We start from the raw sequence: 20,909 nt of genomic DNA on the forward strand, positions 1-20,909 counted from the left end.
TATTTATTTTCCTGTTGCGTAGAGTATGACTTTTCTTTCCCAGAGTTAAAACCATGGAGGATTAAGTATTTTTCAAAAGAAAAGCTTAAATTGAAATACTCTTATCTAAGTAATATTATGTGACTGTGACTAAGGTAAGAATTATTAATATCTATCCTGCAGGGTAACGCAACAGGCAGTATAAATTATGAATAATGTTTGTTTCAGCCAAGCATGTAAGAGTCCTTGGAAGCATGAGTAGTTTACAGACACTGCGAGATTAGGCAGTCTTTGCAAAGCCATTTCTTAATGCACATAATCTGTATTGCTTTATTTTCTTCAATTGTTTTTCTCTGTAGTTCATCATCCCCATGTTAATTTGTTTTTAAAATTAATAGACACTTTTTATCTAAATTTGAATTAGTCGAATGAATTGTTGGTGTTGGTTTTATAGCCCACTTTGAATTGCCATGCTACAATGGTATAGCATTTTATAATTTGCAAAGTCATTTGATATAATATTCTCACATTAATTAGATACAGAGACTTAATCAAACTAGGGAGTGATTTTTCTTCAAGATATCAGTCTCATGCTTTTTGTCCTAAGGCACACAGGTAGGTGTCTAAACTTCCCCTGATACCCTTGCAGGCTTCTGCCTTAGCTCCATCTCTGGCATCTGAAGAAGATTCCAGTGAGGAAAGAGACTTCCTCTTCAACATAGATGTGTTTATTTGCATGAGCAGAAGCCAAGAGATTAAGAAGTTATATTTTGAAAATACAACTCTGAAATGTAAGGATAGCCGACTCTCTAATGGTTCTCTAAAAATACTGTAACCAATTTGAGGACCAATCCAAAATTCTCACCTTTCAGCAATTCAGTAATTGTTTCCAAAGCACCTTGTAACTTGGGCACTGGGGTGTCAGGGATTAAATGTGAATAGACTCACAGGATGAGCAAGATTCCTGCTTCCTGGTGCTGCAAATGTAGAGTACACATATTCTGCTTACTGGCACAGACTTTACGTCAAACTGCGACTCAGGAAAGGTTAAGGGATCCCACTGAGATGGTTCTACGTAAGTGCGTGCGTGTGCGTGCAGTCGCTTCAGTCGTGTCTGACTCTGTGCGACCCTAGGGACTGCAGCCTGCCAGACTCCTCTGTCCACGGTATACTCCAGGCAAGAATACTGGCATGGGTTGCCGTGCCCAGCTCCAGGGGATCTTCCCGACCCAGATATTGAATTCTCGTCTCTTAAGTCTGCCTGCATGGGCAGGCAGGTTCTTAACCGCTAGTGCCTCCTGGGAAGCCTGGTGGTTCCTATGATAGGATTCCAACTCTCAGAATGGCTGCCACCAGAATAATCCTGTTGCCAACTGAGACAATCTGAAGCTTTACCTGCATGCTTGCTTCATGTGCTTTTTTCTCCTGAAAAGAAAAATAAACTTGACATCTGAATATGTGGATTTGAACATTTTCAAGAGGTAATAAGGTTACGATGATCATCTTCAAATGATCTTTTTAGACTGCAAAGGTTCGAACGTGCAAAAGCATAGAAATGATTATTTTAAAGTTTTTTTTTTTTCAGTTCAAGACAGTGAAATAAACTGAATCTGAGTATACTAACGGTGATAGTCAAGCTTAGGTTTCTTAATGCTGAGATTCTAAGTTAAGTGCTTTCTGATTACCTTGAAGCAGAGGGAACACCTTTTAGAGGTTCATGAACAATCATCCTCAAGTTTTTGTAACTGAAAGTAATTTTATTTAAAACTTATCACTGTAAAAATGTATGTGGGTCTGATATCCTAATCAGTATTTCAAAATAAGATGGTATGTGAAAGTACAAATTTTGTGTGCCTGTCTGTGCACGTGCTAACGGAAAAATGGCATCTGTCCCATTTGGAAAAGAATGACCCAGAATCACCAGCCATAAAAAAAGTATCATGTGGTGAAACTAATTGCCTCAGTCAAAAATCTAAATGACTTGGTTGATTTAGAAAAGGGTGTTAGTACTTTCTGGCAACCATAGCTGTGATAACAGCCTGGCAAAAACTGGTTAATACTGCTCTTTAATTGCCTAAAGTAACAATGCATACTCCAGCGATATGTCTTCTCATTTATCGTGTTCCATCTTGGTTTACTTGCCTCCCGAAACTTTTAACTTGCTTTGAACACTTTTCTGTCAAGCATCAGCTACTGGCTGATTGTTTTCCGCCATGCTGTTCTGATTACCACGTTTTCAAGTCAGCTTTTCCTGCTGTTTCTTTTTCTTCACGCTGGTGCCTTAGCAGCCTTGAGGGCATTGCACTGAGCTGTTGACGTACAGTAAATCAGCAACTCCATTCTCCATCTTTAAATGTCTGGCCTAAACTTAAGTATTTCTGTGATTTAACTACTTCTCTTGGCATGGCTCCTGATTATGCTAGATTGTACTCTTTTGGGTTTTTATTTATAGAAACATTTTTGATGATTTGCTTGGGGGGAAAGGTCCTTTTCAGCCATTTTTAAAGATTCAACTTAAAAGTTTTATTTGCTAACCTTCATCATAATTTTTAACTCCTCAGAGTGCATTTTAGAAAACCAAAAGAAATTCACTTTCACTTTTGATTGCTAATAATATTCACTACCTATAAGTTAGAATAGACTTGAAAATGATCCGCTGGTGTATGAAAACACTTGTGCCACTCAGTGAACTACTCAGTAGCAACAAAGAAATTCTGAGATACTTCTTTGGATGATTTGTCTGTGAAGAAGTCTTCATCACATAGTGTCTTGGATCACCAAGGATATTTCCAAGATGCTTTTCTTGGGCTCTTGTCTACTCTCTATGCTCTGCCCTCCATGGGGGAACTTAACACTTCCACACCCTCTGAAACCTTTCCTCCAACACTTTGCTCACTTAGCCAGATGGCTTTATACCATGACTGCCAGATTCCAGCTGCTAGACTGCTTTCTTCTAGGTGTTCACTAGGAGACACCTGGTATTCTACATGTCTCCAGGTGAAGAGCTTGTTGCATCACACTGAGTTAAGGAGACTTGGTGCAGGCAGCCCTGGAATCTTGTGTATGATTTGTAAGACTTGCATTGTGTAAGCCATGTTTTAGGGAGGTTGCCAAATTTGCCGTTTAGTTTGCATTGTTTTTCTGGGAATCCTCTCTGTCAACCCACTTCCATCTCTCTTTTTCACATTCTCCACCCTGCACATATCCACATACATATATACACACCAAACACACCTCAGATTCATATCTGACATTAGGGTAATCTGAGTTCCCTGGTGCTGTATATGTTCCAATGCCTATATAAAAGTCAACTTTTTTTCTTTACCATCACTTACTATTTGTTCTCACTATCACTCATAAAAAGTTTATAATGCAATGTATATTTGTGCAATTTATACAAACATTGTGCTAAAAGTCATTTGTTAAATGTAATGGCAGAAATGCTAGTTTTTAAAGATAGACAAGAAAAGCCTGTAATTTGTAAAACAACCATAGGTATGAAAAAATCTCAGCAATATTGCTAAAATATATTCCTTTGAAGAAATTCTTTCTGATTTTAAAGATGTCTACATTTTAGTCTTTACCAAAAAAAAAAAAAAAACATATAAGAAAGGTAATTTATTCTGAGGTTCTATAAAAGGTTCATGGTCACATTTCAGAGTGTGCATTAGCTTAAAAGTTTGGAAAGATCAAAAGAGTAAAGCATCCAGAGGAAGAGTGATCATGCAAGAGCTTGTGAGCATGCACTGTGATTTCATCCATTATGCAGATCTGGAAGATCCATATTTATATGTAGATGAACAGCCCTGTACTTATAGGTTCTCCATGTTTAGAGCTGATGTTAGAGCTGTTTGCTACCCTCAAGAACCTTTGCTGACCTGGTTTTTGTACAGGTATCAGTTAAGAGGCTGCGTGCCCTCTGGCCCTAGGTCTTCATCTGGAAGCAGAGATTCAGGCTGTTGCAGCCTGGGAGTACCTGGGGGGTTTAGTGCCCACTCAAGTTAAGCGTGCTCTGGGACCATGCTGATCTCAGTTAAGTCTGCATACAGCTCTGAGTTTAAACTTCCAGAGTGAAAGCCAAAATGGCCTGCTGCAAAATGTTTGAACTTTGGAATCAGTTTGGATTTAAAGTCTGCCCTTTTCGCCTATAGGCTGTGTGATTTTTTAGCTTATTTCTATGAGTCTGTGATCTGGTGGTTCAGACCATAAAGCATCTGCCCGCAATGCGGGAGACCCAGGTTCAATCCCTGGGTTGGGAAGATCCCCTGGAGAAGGAAATGGCAACCCACTCCAGTACTCTTGCCTAGAAAATTCTGTGGATGGAGGAGCCTGGTGGGCTACAGTCCATGGGGTCGCAAAGAGTCAGACGCGACTGAACGACTTCCCTTTTCTATGAGTCTCAGTTTCTTCATTATAAAATGCAGGACAGTTATAATAAATGGAATAACACATCCAAATTTGCCTGGGACTATAAGGAATGAATGACTGGTATTCTCTTATCCCTCTGCATCACTAAAGAGTCAGGCGTGGGGTGAGTCACATCCACAGTAGCTTGGTATAACTCCGCTTTCTGGTTTGATAGATGAAATCTAGACAGAGCTCTTGGATCTGTTCTATCACCAGTCAGTTAGAGACCGTGTGCCTAGAGGAATTCCAAGTCTGAAGAGAAGCTGAAAGAGAAAGGAAGAGCCTTCTCTGGGAGTTGTATTAGCTCCTTGTTTTTTTGTGTAATACTCAGTGGCATACAGGTGATATAATGAGATTATACATCATTTACTTTTTAAGATTCCCTAATTCAGTGTGAACTTTTTCTTTCATCTCATCTATACAAAATCCAATTGGAGATTTGAAGAAGGTGATGTATAATCAATACTTTTATTCACAGGTGATTTTCCTTTAGTAAGAAACACTTGCAGTTATGCTGTTTTGAAATTTTTATTAGTTTAAGCAACAGGAAAGTGACATTCAAAATAAATCTGATTGACCAGAGGTTACATAATCTTGTTTGTATGAGGAGTTATGATGCACTTTAATTGAGCCAAAGACCTCTCATATTCTTTTAAAATGCCCTTAGATTGGATTATGCAGAGTAAAAGATAGATGTTTATTTTTTAATAGACTTAAAGTATTATTGAAACAATGAGAAATGTAAAGAGTTGGTGAATTCTAAAGTTAAACAGCTGCCTCTTTTTTCTTCTCTCTGTGCCATCTCTGAATATGTAGCTCATAATAATAATGTGCTAGAAGATCCTCCCTTTATGTAACCGATTCATTATTATCATGTGAGATGTATTTCACCCTTTGCCTTTTCTTTCTCCATTTTAATTCCAGAGCATAGTAAAACTCTTGAGTCATTTTGGAGTTACATATAACAGATCATAACATCAAGATTTTAGATAAATAGCATAGAGTAAAAATATTAAGAAATAACTTGATTAAAACACAAAGTGAAATTGTCTGTAGTTAGGTATTATTATTTTCAGAAATATTTTGAAAACATGTTCAGAACTAGTTTAAGTTTTGATACTGGAAATACTCACTGAAGAAGCAATTTTATAACTATTTTCCTTTCTTTCTACTTTTCAATTGCAGGGTCAGCCCGGTCCTCAGGTAAGTGAACACTTTTTCTTCTCACAAATTAATTTCAATTTAAGATTTTTCCAGCCTAGAGGTTTTGCCATTCTTTTCAAAGCATATAAAAAAGCTATGAACCAGTAATCATGACACCACACAGTAGACCAAATATTTCCCAGGAGTAAATCTTTGGGGCCTCTTCAGGATTGCGTGAGTCATATCAGCTGTTGGGCCAGATGGCAAGTTTAACAATGTACTATCATATAAAGCAAGACTCTTTAATAGATCTGAGACAGTGCCACAGGGCTTTAATGTAAGATAAAATGACTTAGTAGTAGATGTTGGGTAGGAACTGGTTGGCATTAGGTATTGATTCATCATTACTAATACATTGTCGTCAATCCCCACAGACTGATTATTTAGACTGCCATCCTATCAACTAATTTTGACTTATTAGAGATAGATATTTAATTTGTTCTACATTTCCTTTTTTTAAACTTTTTAAAAAATTTAATTTTTAATTGGGAGAAAATTACTTTAATGTTGTGTTGGTTTCTGCCATACAGCAATGAAAATCAGTCATAATTAAATATATATCAACTCCCTCCCCTCCCTATATTTTCAATATAAACTAACTGCTGAAGATATGATTTATCATTATGAATGCAGTCAACAGACAATCTTTTGAGCCCTAAATCATAGTGAAGAAAATGAGGAAATATTAGGAAGGGGAGGAATGTGTATAAAGATGAAACACACAGAAGAAGAGAGTTGTCAGAAATGAACAGTCAATAAAAAACCCTCAATATTAGCAATTATTGTAGTCAGTAGGAAACCAGAGACAAGGAAATGACATTATTAATGTTTTACCTCTAACACCATCATACCTGTAAATAAAATAGTTCTTTATTGAGTTCCCTTTTCGTGTTTTTCCCCTCGATATGCTGAATACTTTTTCTGTCCTAGATTGTTTCCTAAATAAGTGATTTTCCCAAATAAGTGGGGCCAATGCCACAAACTGTCTATTATGTGCTGATTCTCCTACTAGACCATGATAATATATTTATATTTTATGAGCTCTGAATATAAGGATATCTAACAAAACAAACAAACCCCCCCCCCCGGTAGAATATTCCTTTTCACACTACTCATGAGAAATATCTTGAGAAATAATTAATTTATATTCACTCATTATTCACAATAATGAATACTCTCATTATTTATAATTTTCACTTTTTAAAAAATATTTATTGGAGTATAGTTGATTTACAATATTGTGTTAGTTTCAGGTGTACAGAAAAGTGAATCAGTTATACATATACACATATCCAGTCTTTTTTAGATTATTTTCCCACATATACCATTACAGAGTACTGAGCAGAGTTCCCAGTACTATATGACAGATCCTTATTAGTTATATATTTTATAAATAGTAGTATGTAGTATAGTAGTATGCCACTGATCTAAGATCAAACCAGTCAATCCTAAATGAAATCAACCCTGAATGTTCTTTGAAAGGACTGAAGCTGAAGCTCCAATACTTTGGCCACCTGATGCAAAGAGCTGACTCATTGGAAAAGACCCTGATGTTGGGAAAGATTGAGGGCAGGAGAAGGGGGCAACAGAGAATGAGATGGTTGAATGGCATCATCGACTCAATGGACATGGGTTTGAGCAAACTCTGGGAGAAGTGAAGAACAGGGAAGCCTGGCATACTGCAGTCCTGGGGTTGCAGAGTTGGACATGACTGAGTGGCTGAAGAACATAGTGTATATGTCAGTTCCAGCCTCCCAATTTATCCCTCCTTCCTTTACCCCTTGGTAAACACAAGTTTGTTTTCTATGTCTGTGACTCCTGTTTTGTAAATAAGTTCACTTTTACCCTTCTTTTTTAGATTCCACATGTAATGACATTGTATGATGTTTGTCTTTCTATGTCTGTCTGTCTTCACTCAGTATTACAACCTCTGGGTCCATCTGTGTTGCTGCAAATGGCGTTATTTTGTTCTTAATTTTCACTCTTATGTTCTAAGTAATCTCAGGCTAGTTACTAGAGGGAAAAAACCCATGGAAGAAAGTCATAGTTTCTTCCCTAAATTCGAAACTGCTACATTATAATGAGATGAAAACAAAGTAAAAGTTGCTTTGCATGCTTTATTTTATTTAATGCTTACAACAGCCCTGAAAGTAATATTATCCTAGATCTAGATCTAAGAGATATATATTTTTGATCTCTTCTTATTCTGTATATATGCTAGGTTTTCCAGGTGGTGCAGTGGTAAAGAATTTGCCTGCCAACGCAGGAGACGCTAGAGATACAGGTTCAGTCTCTGAGTTGGGAAGATCCCCTGGAGTAGAAACTGGCAACCCACACCAGTAATCTTGCCTGAAAAATTCCATGGACAGAGGAGCCTAGTGGGCTATAGTCCTTGGGATCGCAAAGAGTTGGACGTGACTGAGCACATACGCACCTTCTGTATATATCCTTACCTATATATGTATCTGTGTCTGTGAACCTGTGAGAACTATGTACACACACAACCTATGAGAAACAGTGCAGAGCTTGCCTTAGAACTGCCCTGCTGCAGGGCAGGAAAACTAATGCATTTAATCACTAATTTCCCATTCTTCATTGGTGAAAGCTGTACCTGGGTGTTAACTCCCTGGCACTTCTGGCCTACCCTAGAAGGTATAACACGCTCCAGCTGTTCAAGGAATGCAGGAAGCCGTAAGAACATATGGGACCTGCATTCTAGCACAGTCTTGGAGAGAGGCAGCGGTGTGTGTTGGCACCTACATCTGCTACAACACTCAAGTGCCAGTGTCCTATAGACGAAATAGAGAGGGAAACTCAGATAGGGCTATAAGGACTGAGAAAACTGGACAGAAAGACAGCATGAAAAGCATAATGAGACATTAGAGAGGATAACTATAAAAGAACATGGAAAAAAAGAACATGGTCATAACAAATTTTGAATGCACAGCCATAGTGAATGAGCAGATGAAGGATGATAAACCAGTACAGGAAGCCAAGAATAGTCAGAACCAGGAACATCTATGGAGGGATCATGGTAGCTGAAATTTAAAAGTGTATCACGGCACTTTAAGAAGCCAAGAGATACCCCCACATTGTCTTTCTACACCATAGGCAAAGAGTTTTGTTGCTACGTCTCCAAGGAAAAGTCTGACCTTCTTCTTATTCCTACATCATTATAGTATTTTTCAAAAGAAACTTCCAATTTTAGATTTTAAATTAGAGAATTATTAACGAACTTTTCACGTAAGTACTAGATGATCATTAACTGCTTGTTACTCATATACAAATGTTTATGTCAATTAGCGTTTTCTTGCATAGGTTGAACATTGCCACATGATCTTATTCACATTGCTGTATGATGTAAAACTCTTAGAAAAACTCAGTACTCTTTCTTTGCTATCACACATTATTTAATAAGGACTTCCAGATTAATAGGGTTTTATTTTGCAGACCAGTGGTAAAAAGGGGAAATATCTTATCATCAAGGAGTTCTGATTGTCTTTCTAAAATTGAAGACAGCTTGGATGGACTTCGATTGTTAAAAAATTGCAAAGACTAGAAAGCTAAATAGCAGTGAACTCTGTTACAGTAACAGTACAAAATTGAATACGAAAATAGGCCTTAGGGAAAAGAGGTGAATCTATGCATTTACCTAAATGGGTGAGAAAATGGTTCTTGACAAGGGAAATGAGATGGTGAAAGGATATTAGAAAGAAAAAATAAAAAAGGCAGTTCTAGCAGCTGTGGTTAAGATAGGAAAAGAGGCAGGGGAATGAATGAAGAGGATATTGCTGTGAATCCACTGAATCAGAGGAAATCAAATCCTTGGAGAGGAAAAGGGATGGTTTAGAGTAAATAATGGTTTTTATTTTTCAATTTGTTAATGTGGTGTATTACATTGATTGATTTGCGGATATTGAAGAATCTTTGCATCCCTGGGATAAAGCCCACTTGGTCATGGTGTATGATCTTTTTAATGTGTTGTTGGATTCTGATTGCTAGAATTTTGTTAAGGATTTTTGCATCTATGTTCATCAGTGATATTGGCCTGTAGTTTTCTTTTTTTGTGGGATCTTTGTCAGGTTTTGGTATTAGGGTGATGGTGGCCTCATAGAATGAGTTTGGAAGTTTACCTTCCTCTGCAATTTTCTGGAAGAGTTTGAGCAGGATAGGTGTTAGCTCTTCTCTAAATTTTTGGTAGAATTCAGCTGTGAAGCCGTCTGGACCGGGGCTTTTGTTTGCTGGAAGATTTTTGATTACAGTTTCAATGATCCAGCGATCCCACTGCTGGGCATACACACTGAGGAAACCAGAAGGGAAAGAGACACGTGTACCCCAATGTTCATCGCAGCACTGTTTATAATAGCCAGGACATGGAAGCAACCTAGATGTCCATCAGCAGATGAATGGATAAGAAAGCTATGGTACATATACGCAATGGAGTATTACTCAGCCATTAAAAAGAAAACATTTGAATCAGTTCTAATGAGGTGGATGAAACTGGAGCCTATTATACAGAGTGAAGTAAGCCAGAAGGAAAAACACCAATACAGTATAATGGCGCATATGTATGGAATTTATAAAGATGGTAACAATAACCCTGTGTACGAGACAGCAAAAGAGACACTGATATATAGAACAGTCTTATGGACTCTATGGGAGAGGGAGAGGGTGGGAAGATTTGGGAGAATGGCATTGAAACATGTAAAATATCAAGTATGAAACGAGATGCCAGTCCAGGTTCGATGCACGATACTGGATGCTTGGGGCTGGTGCACTGGGACGGCCCAGAGGGATGGTATGGGGAGGGAGGAGGGAGGAGGGTTCGGGATGGGGAACACATGTATACCTGTGGCGGATTCATTTTGATATTTGGCAAAACTAATACAATTATGTAAAGTTTAAAAATAAAATAAAATTAAAAAAAATAGAGTAAACAATGTCACAGAAACTTGAAAAAAGCAATTGGGTAGAAAAAGAAAAAAAAAATAACGTGACAACAGAGTAAAGGAAGAAAGAAGGGGAAGAAATGAGAAAACAGACAGATGAACATTTATATTTCAAACTAAAGGTAGTGGGAGTTATTCAGGGGTGGGGCAAAGTTAATCTGTTGAAATGAAAGTCACCCTGATATTTTTTATTAATCCGTATTGACGTAATTCAGTTCAATAACTTGTGTCTATTTTGCCTCTATTAGGTACAAGGCTGTGAAATTGTAGTGAATAAGACAGACTCAGTCTCTGTTGTTTTGGTAGTTCTTTTAATAATAAGTCAAGTAGAGTGTCAAAGTTCTGTCAGTTCTGCAGACCCGCCATTCTGAGGATGGCTTTAATCATACCTGCGAGGCCTACTCTGTGTTTGCACATCTGGTTAGTTCCCAGGTTCTGTTAGGACTTTGACATGAGGCATTTAAGAAAGCCTTTTTCCTACACACACAGGTGAACCACCATCAGTGCCATTGCTCCAAGTGTGGCCCTTGTGCCATGCCTTAGTCCTGATAATGGGATTCTGCCCAGATCCAGGCACCCTGTTCTGATGACTTGAGTCCTTTCCCAGCTCCACGTGTCTACACTGTTTTTCCATTATCATCGTCATCCAAGGTCCTCCTTTTCCTTTCCTCTCTACTGCTGGGCTGCCCTGCTGGCTCAGCGGTAAAGAATCCACCTGCAATGCAGAAGATGAAGGGGATATGGGGTTTGATCCCTGGGTTGGAAATGGCAACCCACTCCAATATTCTTGCCTGGAGAATCCCATGGACAGGGAGCCTGGTGGGCTACAGTCCATAGAGTTGCAAAGAGTCAGACACGATGGAAGCGACTTAGCCCCCACACACCCTGGGTGTTAAGTCATGGTGTGTATACTCTGTGCAGCCTTGCTAATGGCTGACTGAACAGGTTGATGCCTCTAGCTCACTGCCTGCTTGACAGGACTCTCCATTTCTATTTCTCTTGACCCTGAATCTCTCTTGCCATTCTGCACACTGAGCAGACATGCCTGTTGCCTGGCCTGTCACTGCTGCAAAGGAGCTGAGTCCAAATCCCTGTAGTGGAGTCATCAAGTGGGAATTAAGTTGTAGCATCAACCAGTATCAACTTATATATGTTTTCCAGACAAAGTTTTTCTCTCATGGTTCTTATTATGTCATTCTTCTGACTCACAAACTTTAAATCTCAGTATGATTACCATTTAGACTGCAGTAAAATCTAGTTCCTTCCCTGACATTCAAATTCTTTGACTTGACCTGTTTTTCCAGCACTATATCCTACTGATTTTTTAAAAAATAATTGTATTTATTTATTTTGGCTGTGCTGGGTTTTCATTGCTGCTCAGGCTCTTCTCTAGTTGCGCTGAGCGGGGACTCCTCTCTAGCTGCGGTGCGTGGTCTTTTCATTGATTGGCTCTTCTTGTGGAGAACAGCCTCTAGGGTGCATGGGCTCAGTAGCTGTGACTTCTGGGCAGTAGAGCACAGGCTCAGTAGCTGTGGTGCACAGGCTTAGTTGATCCACAGCATGTGGGATCTTCCCGGATCAGGGATTAAACCTAGTCTCCTGCATTGACAGATGGATTCTTTACCACTGAGCCACCAGGGAAGCCCCTAGCCCACTGATTTTTAATTAATTTTCTTCCTGGGCACGATACTTCATCCAAACTGAATCAAACCATTAATTCTCTTCTGTTCAAGTCTGTTTTCCTTCATTTGTCTTTTCTTAAACCAGTATTTTCTCCAGAAGTGCTTCCCTCTCAGTGCCTAGATACACTCAGATTCTACACACCCAAATAGGATAACCCTTCATACTTACATGTTACTTCTTCCATCAAGATGTTGTTACTTCCCTTAGCTGAATATAATTTCTCCCTTTTGCTGATTCCACACAGCATTTTATCCTGTACATCTTTTTATATTACTTTATGTTTTAAAACAGAGAGAATGTAGACAGTTAATCCAGACAGATCGTAAATCACATGCTAGCTCTACCACTTACAAGCTCTGTGATCTTGGGAGAGTTACTCAATCGCTGTGAGTCTTATTTCCCCCATCTGTAAAGCAGAGATGATAAAATCCTATTTCAATGGAGGGTGTGAGGGTTAAGCATGTATATAACTTTTTTCTTTTTTTAATGTATTTATTTTTTAATTGAAGGATAACTGCTTTACAGAATTTTGTTGGTTTCTGCCAAACGTCAACTTTTAACACAACGTCTACCACGTGCCAGGCACTCAGTATATGTTAATTCCCTCCCTCCCTTTTCCTCTTTCTATTTTATAATAATCATTTATAAACATCTTTTCTTTTTTATTACTAGCTTTTATGATTCTCAGGAGCGGAATCCATGCTTTCTTTAGTCTTTAGTGTCCTCTATAACATCTAACTCAGTTCCTTGTATGTAGTCGAAGTTCAACAAATCTTACTGAGTCACAAGTGGTATATACAAGAGCTTAAGGAAAAGGAAGCTGAGGAGGAGAGAAAACTTTCAGCTTTTCATAATTCTAAGAGCACCAGGCAGTAATACCATCTGTTATCAATTATACCATGTAAAACTGGTCTGAGGTTTCTAAGCTCTGAGATCTTTCTGAACATTTATTGTTGTTAATATCTAACATCCACGTGGTTGGAAAGGCTTCGATGCCTTTGTTTCCTTTCATTATAGTCATTTGTTCATGTTGATATTTAATTTTTGGTGAAAATAAACAAATAGCACTCACCCAGGGCTATACTTATGATGTGTAATTATATTTTGTAGCTATTTATTTGTAGGGTTCAAAGCCCGGATTTAATTTTTAACAATCAGGACAGCTATAGAAAGTAGTTCATGGTGGTTGCAACATGGCATTGCTTAAGCAATAATATTCTCCCATTAATAATAATTTAATATAAATTGTATTTGTATTTGTATTAAAAAACTAGTTGTTTTTTTAAAAACAAAAACCTTCTCAAGATTCTGTCTTGCACACTTTATAAAATATATTGGCCTTATCTTCACCCTGAATAACTCCATCAGCATAGTCAGTAGAGGATAATGAAACAGTGGAATCATTACATTAATGAAAGGTACCCCTTCTATGACAAGGGCATTTCTTTTGCATAAGCTCTGTAGAAGTATAAAGCCCTCCTTGTAACTCCCCTTTGGAGTTGCATGTGAACATAAAGGAGATACAATTCCCTTAGGAATTTGGAAGACTAAAGCTGCGTGCATGGTGTAATTCTGTATTACTCACTGAGAAAAAAATGCAAGAGAAAAACCACAAGCAAATACCATTAGACAACTGCACATGGACGCGTGTGCCTTCCATTTGTACTGGTTCAGATACACTTGAAAAGAAATGGAAGATGTCACTTTGCCTTTTTCCCCAAACTCTTTTTTACTTCCTGTTGTTTTTTTTGCTTTGACATTGTCATTGCCATTTCACAACATTTTACTAAAATGTACAAAAATAAAGCTGCATGTGCCTTGTAAGGAATTATTCCTGAAAAAAAAAATACTATCTTTGGGGACAGTATTTAACTTTTTGCTCATATGCTTTTAATTGTACTTTAAGCTCCTTCTAAGCTAACACTTTAGCAATTCCTATATTTCATGTTTGTGTTTTAGTCCAGGCTTTGTCAGATCCATATAGTCTGACTTGGGGGCCGGGGGGAGAATGTATTCATTCTCTAAGAAATCTGAAATGCATGTGTCTGTGCCCGCATGTGTGTATGCATGCGTGTGCATATGTGTGTACATGTGTACAGAGTCTTTTACTCACTATACAACTGTCCAATTAGTAATGTATCCTACTCTGAATAAACTATGTTAGAACCGATAAAGTATTATCATGCCCCATTATCTACACTTTATGTGGTGATTGTGTGATAAAGAGAATGATTATAAAAGTCTTAAGATTAAGACTTTGTACTCCAAATAGCTTATACCATTACGAGTACACACAACAGCTTATTTATTTTACTATAACCATATTTCTTTCTTTTTACGTGGTCATTTGGGTATTGAATTGAGGTAACATTACCTCAAAGTCTAATGTTAACTTAGGATTCTTTCCTACTGAAATTAGTTGAAGAAAATTTACTGCCAACTTTGTATTTTGTTTTCTACTAAAGTGAAAGTGAAAGTGAAGTCGCTCAGTCCTGTCCACCCCTTTGCGACCCCGTGGATGGTAGCTACCAGGCTCCACCGTCCACGGGATTTTCCAGGCAAGAATACTGGAGTGGGCTGCCATTGCCTTCTCCAGTTTCTACTAAACGTATTCCTTTTAATTCTACCTGCATAAAGGTGAATAACACATAATCTTTCATGAATAATTAATCCAACATGGATTTGCATATATAGCAACTGTTATCATTCTCCAAACTTACTCATTTTTCCATCTCAATTTTTAATACAATGTTGATATATAGAAAATGTACAATAAGGTTTTGTTGAATAAATGTATTTAACAATTTAGATTTAAAACTAATTTTATATTCACTTGATGACATGACTGAAAGAACTGAAAATAGCAGCTTTAACAGTCCATTTTAAAAGCAGCATATGGAATACATTGAATAGGTTAGGGGGATGGGCTCCATGGGAAGACACCTGGATTTACACCTTGGTCTACCACTTACCAGCCGCATGACTTTGGCCAAGTTATTTTTTTCCTCAAGTTTTTCAATGTCATATAAGGGTGATTGGTTTGACTTACCACATGATTTAATGAAGCACTTAAAACAGAGTAGGCACACATAAAGGTTATTATTAAATCTAAACACTTTCATGAGTGTCATTATTAAATTTAAACACCTTCATGGGCTTCCCTGGTGGCTCAGACAGTAAAGAATCTGCCTGCACTGCCATCAAAAAGTCTACAAACAATAAATGCTGGAGAATGGGTGGAGAAAAGGGAACCTTCTTACACTGTTGGTGAGAATGCAAGCTAGTACAGCCACTAGAACAGTGAGGAGATTCCTTAAAAAACTGGAACTAGAATGGCCGTTCAACCCAGCAATACGACTGCTGGGCATACACACTGAGGAAATCAGAGTTGAAAGAGACACATGTACCCCAGTGTTCATTGTAGCACTATTTTACGATACCTAGGACATGGAAGCAACCTCGATGTCCATGGACAGACAAATGGATAAGGAAGTTGTGGTACATATATACAATGGAATATTACTCAGCTATTAAAAAAGAATGCATTTCAGTCAGATCCAATGAGGTGGATGAAATTGGAGCCTATTATACTAAGTAAAGTTAAGTCAGAAAGAGAAACACCAATGCAGTGTATTAACACATATATATGGAATTTAAGAGATGGTAATGATGACCCTATATGCAAGACACCAAAAGAGACACAGATGTAAAGAACAGACTTTTGGACTCTGTGGGAGAAGATGAGGGTGGGATGATTTGAGAGAATAGCATTGAAACACATACATTACCATGTGTAGAATAGATGACCAGTGCAAGTTCAGTGCATGAAGCAGAGCACTCAAAGCCAGTGCTCTGGGACAACCCAGAGGCTTAGGGTGGGGAGGGAGGTGGGAGGGGGTTCAGGATGGGAGGACGCATGTGTACCCGTGGCTGATCCATGTGATAGCTGGCAAAAACCACCGTAATATTGTAAAGTAATTAGCCTCCGATTAAAATAAATTAATTAATTAAAACAAAAAAAGAATCTTTCTGCAATACAGGAGACCCAGGTTCAATCCCTGGGTCAGGAAGATCCCCTGGAGAAGGGAATGGCATACCACTCCAGTATGCTTGCCTAGAGAATTCCATGGACAGAGGAGCCTGGTGGGCTACAGTCCATGGGGTCTCAGAGTTGAGCTTGACTGAGTGACTAACACACATACAGACACCTTCATACATACCTTCTTATATAAGCATTCACACTGAGACAGAGCCATGAAGATATATTACCCTTGATACTTCTTATGATGGATATATATCCCATAGAATAATGGCCTCCAAAGGTAGAGGTTTAGGATAGTAGTTTAATCTTAAGTAATTCATGAAAAATGATTAGCACTGTTAGATATACTTATTGTATAGATTCTCTATCTGAAATAAACATTTATGTGCACATTTGTGTATCTAATTCTTTCTAAAGATATCAAAAAGCTTTAGTTAGAAATATCGTTCTTCATAGTATTTTATAATATTAACTTATCCCAAACAAGGGCAAGGTATATAAAATGTACAGATATCAGTTATATCTCATATTGCTATATAAATTTATTTCAGTCCCAGTCCAAGACCCAAGAGGACTTTTTAAGAGAATTTAGCAAACTAGTTCTGCAATTCATTTGAAAGAGAAAGGGACCCCAGTGACCATGAATATTTTGAAATGAAAAATGTGGGACAGCTTTCCCTGCTAGATATTGGAGCCCTAAGTCTACAGTAGACTTAGTTTGCAACACTCTGTAAGACTTCTGCTCATGTTCGTGGTGAAACGACTGGGTCCAGATTTAGCCTCCTCCCTATACAATTAAATCACTAGAAAAAATATGTAAAATAATAGTTTTAAGGCCCTGGACAACAGGCAGCACAGAGAAGGAAGACAAACAAGGTGAACCAAATGACTGCTTGAGCATACTGCCTGGAGAGCATTTCTCAGCTGCAGCGCAGGAAGGAGCACCTAAACAGTGGGCTCTGACCTTGGAGGAGGTTAAGGCAGTTGGAATTTTTGGGTCAGGCTAGAGAGCAAAAAGCCAGATGGGAAGAGCTCAGAAGATATGTAGAGAGTCCCCACTGAGAGCTCAACGCATCAGTACATGTGTGTCTTAGCTTAGTTGTTGCAGCAGAATGCTACGGACTGGGTGGCTTAAACAACAAACTTTTATTTCTCTGTAGCCCTTACTTTGTGGTAATTTTAAGTAGAGTAGGCCCACTCCAGTGTTCTTGCCTGGAGAATCCCAGGGACGGGGGAGCCTGGTAGGAGGCCGTCTATGGGGTCGCACAGAGTCAGACACGACTGAAGCGACTTAGCAGCAGCAGCAGCAGCAAGGCTTCCCTGGTGGCTCAGTGATAAAGAATCCTCCTGCCAATGCAGGACACCTGGGTTCGATCCCTGGGTCAGGAAGATCCCCTGGAGAAGGAAATGACAACCCACTCCAGTACTCTTGCCTGGAAGATCCCATGGACAGAGGAGCCTGGTGGGCTATAGTCCATGGGGTTGCAAAAGAGTCAGACACAACTGAGTGCCCAAACAAGAACAATAATCTATAAAAATATCAAATGGATGTCATATACCTGAAACTAATATTGTAAATTAAATAAAAACTTTAACAAATTTTAAAAAGAAATATTGTTCTTAGTGAATTAAAACTAATTTAGCTTGAAGTGTTTCAAACTTTATGAATTTTATAAATGTTCTCAAGTTTATTATATATACATATGTAATTTCTCATATATATCTTTATGAATTTCTTATCCTATGAGAATTCTTGATAGCTAAATTTATTTTCTTTCTATGGATCTCCAGTCATATTTCAATTGATATCACATTTTTATACAAAATATAAATTGTGAATTGTGTAGAGATTAAAATAGAAGAATGTTGTAAGACAGTAGGTAGAAAGATAACTCAAGAAACATCTTATCCTATCTTCTTTCTTTTGACTAGACCACATTTAAACCTAGTTTAAACACTGACTGAAGAAGACTCCATTACCTCACTAAGCTAATGTGAACCTTTACATTTCAGGTTTATTTTTTTCAAGTGATCCATTTATTCAGTATTAATTATTTAAGATCTTAGATCAGGCAGAATCTATCGCAGTAATTCACATTCAGCAAATATCATTTTTATTAAAAAATACATGGAATTAAAAATAAATCAATGGCGATACATCCTCAGTTGATAGTGTTGAATAAATATCATATATTAGCATTTGGCTTAGAATAGTTATGGCACAGATTCTTTGCAACCTCTTACCTGGCAACCTGAGCTATGGTCCTACTTGTAAAAGTAAATAAGCATAGTGAGGTTTTGAGTTCCCAAAAGAAATGTTACTCCTTGCAGTAAACGCAAGGGCCACAGTTTACATTCGTCCCAGTTGTGCCCCACACAAGGCTACTCAGCTCATGCTTCATTTGCCAGGCTGGTGGGGGCTAAATCTGCCTGGAGGAAAGCCTCTTTATCTCATTAATGGAAATCTCAATTTCAGTCATCAGACTCTGAATGAAGTACATGGAGAGTACACTGAAGAAAACTATTGGAAGTCTTAGTGGTGGGCATCAGGATCTGAGATGAGAAGAGTGCATCCAGGAGGAAATGTGTGGGGCTGCCCTGGTGGCTCAGTGGTAAAGAATCTGCCTGCCAATGCAGGAGACACGGGTTCTATCCCTGATCTGAGAAGATCCTACGTGCCTCAGAGCAGCTCAGCCGTGTGTCACAACTATTGAGCCTGTGCTAGAGCCCAGGAGTTGCAAGTACTGAACCCGTGTGTGGCAACTACTGAAACCCTCATGCCCTAGAGCCTGTGCGGTGAAACAAGAAGAAACCCTTGCAATGAAAAGCTCGCACAGTGCAACTAGAGAGTCTCCCCTGCTTGCCACACCTGGAGAAAAGCAACGAAGACCATGGGATTCTCCAGGCAAGAATATTGGAGTGGGTTGCCACTTCCTCCTCCAGGGCATCTTCCCAACTCAGAGATTCAACCTGAGTCTCTTATGGGAGGCCTGCTCTTTACCACTAGTGCCACCTGGGAAGCCCACAAATAAATAAAATTATTGGGGGGAAAAAAAGGAAATCTTTGGTGGGCAATAGGCATCATCCTGGAGAGAAGCCACCACTGAGTGTAGAGGAGATGGACAAGCAGCAGCTGAAACTATGGGAATGAGTGAGATGCTAAGGGAGTGTGTATAGAGGGGAGGAGAAGAAGGCAGGGGTGTGGGGGAGGGTTAGTCAAGAAGTACAGAGGAGGACGAGGAAAAGGAAGCCCCATTAGACAGTGGAAGACCCAGAAAACTTTGCCAAGAAACTGAAAATTCAGCCATGTGAACTTTGTTCCTGGGTTTACAATTAGGAGGTCAGTTAGTAACTTTAGTCACCTATGGTTTTTCAAAGCAGTAATGCCATGGTTTTAGGAGTGACTCAGTATTGAAAATGTAGGGAGAGTGAAAATAGAATATCCTCTTTCTAAAATTTGGAGTCACAGGCAGGAGGGAGAAAGGAGCCAAAAATATCTGCCCATGTTGAGATGTGAGAAAAAAAACCTTTCATTGAACAGAGTTCATTTTATCTTCAGCAGACTGTGCAAAGTTGTTTGATCCTTTTACTGTTAGTTTTAGCTCATCTGAACTAGAGTCATGAGTCTACAAATGAGAAATGGTAGTGACTTTGAAAGGCATAGTTTCTAGCCAAAGTCAAATGTATCCTCATAAGCATTCATTGAGAGCACGTTGAACATACAGATCTGTGACTTTTTGATTGTCAACACAGTATTAAGAGAATATTAATTTTGGCCCTGATGTCTTGTTACAAATCTTTGTTGCAGGAAATCTGCTAATATGTTTATTGGATACTTACTGCACATAATGTATGAGACTGCACATTTGAATTAGTAAGATAGGTGCATGTGTGCCATTGAAGGAAATGACAACCCACTCCAGTGTTCTTGCCTGGAGAATCCCAGGCAGGGATGGGAAGCCTGGTGGGGTGCCGTCTATGGGGTCGCACAGAGTCGGACATGGCTAAAGTGATGCAGCAGCAGCAGCTCCATAGTTGAGGTTGCCAGGTCAGTTCAGTCGCTCAGTCATGTCCAACTCTTTGTGACCCCATGAAAAGCAGCACACCAGGCCTTCCTGTCCATCACCAACTCCCAGAGTTTACTCAAATTCATGTCCACTGAGTTGGTGATGCCCTCCAACCATCTCATCCTCTGTCATCCCTGTCTCCTCCTGCCTTCAATCTTTCCCAACATCAGGGTCTTTTCAGATGAGTCAGTTCTTCACATCAGGTGGCCAAAGTATTGGACTTTCAGCTTCAACATCTGACCTTCCAATGAATATTCAGGATCGATTTCCTTTAGGATGGACTGGTTGGATCTCCTTGTAGTCCAAGGAACTCTCAAGAGTCTTCTCCAACACCACAGTTCAGAAGCATCAATTGTTCGGTGCTTAGCTTTCTTTATAGTCCAACCCTCTCATCCATACAGGACTACTGGAAAAACCATACCTTTGACTAGATGGACCTTTGTTGGCAAAGTAATGTCTCTGGTTTTTAATATGCTGTCTAGGTTGATCATAACTTTTCTCCCAAGGAGTAAGCATCTTTTAATTTTATGGCTGCAGTCACCATCTGCAGTGATTTTTGAGCCCCCCAAAATAAAGTCT

General features: G+C 38.8%; 1 protein-coding gene across 1 annotated transcript in view; it reads left to right on the forward strand.

Moving 5' to 3' along the window:
* The window catches only part of COL25A1 (collagen type XXV alpha 1 chain), a 512,490-nt gene that overhangs the window by 293,827 nt on the left and 197,754 nt on the right, over window positions 1–20,909 (forward strand). The window contains exon 5 of the mRNA XM_024993507.2: window positions 5,572–5,589. Coding sequence (XP_024849275.1) covers window positions 5,572–5,589 — 18 coding nt within the window. The remainder of the gene's footprint in view (window positions 1–5,571; window positions 5,590–20,909) is intronic.

The sequence above is a fragment of the Bos taurus genome, chromosome 6 (assembly GCF_002263795.3).
Source record: "Bos taurus isolate L1 Dominette 01449 registration number 42190680 breed Hereford chromosome 6, ARS-UCD2.0, whole genome shotgun sequence".
Classification (NCBI taxonomy): Eukaryota; Metazoa; Chordata; class Mammalia; order Artiodactyla; family Bovidae; genus Bos; species Bos taurus.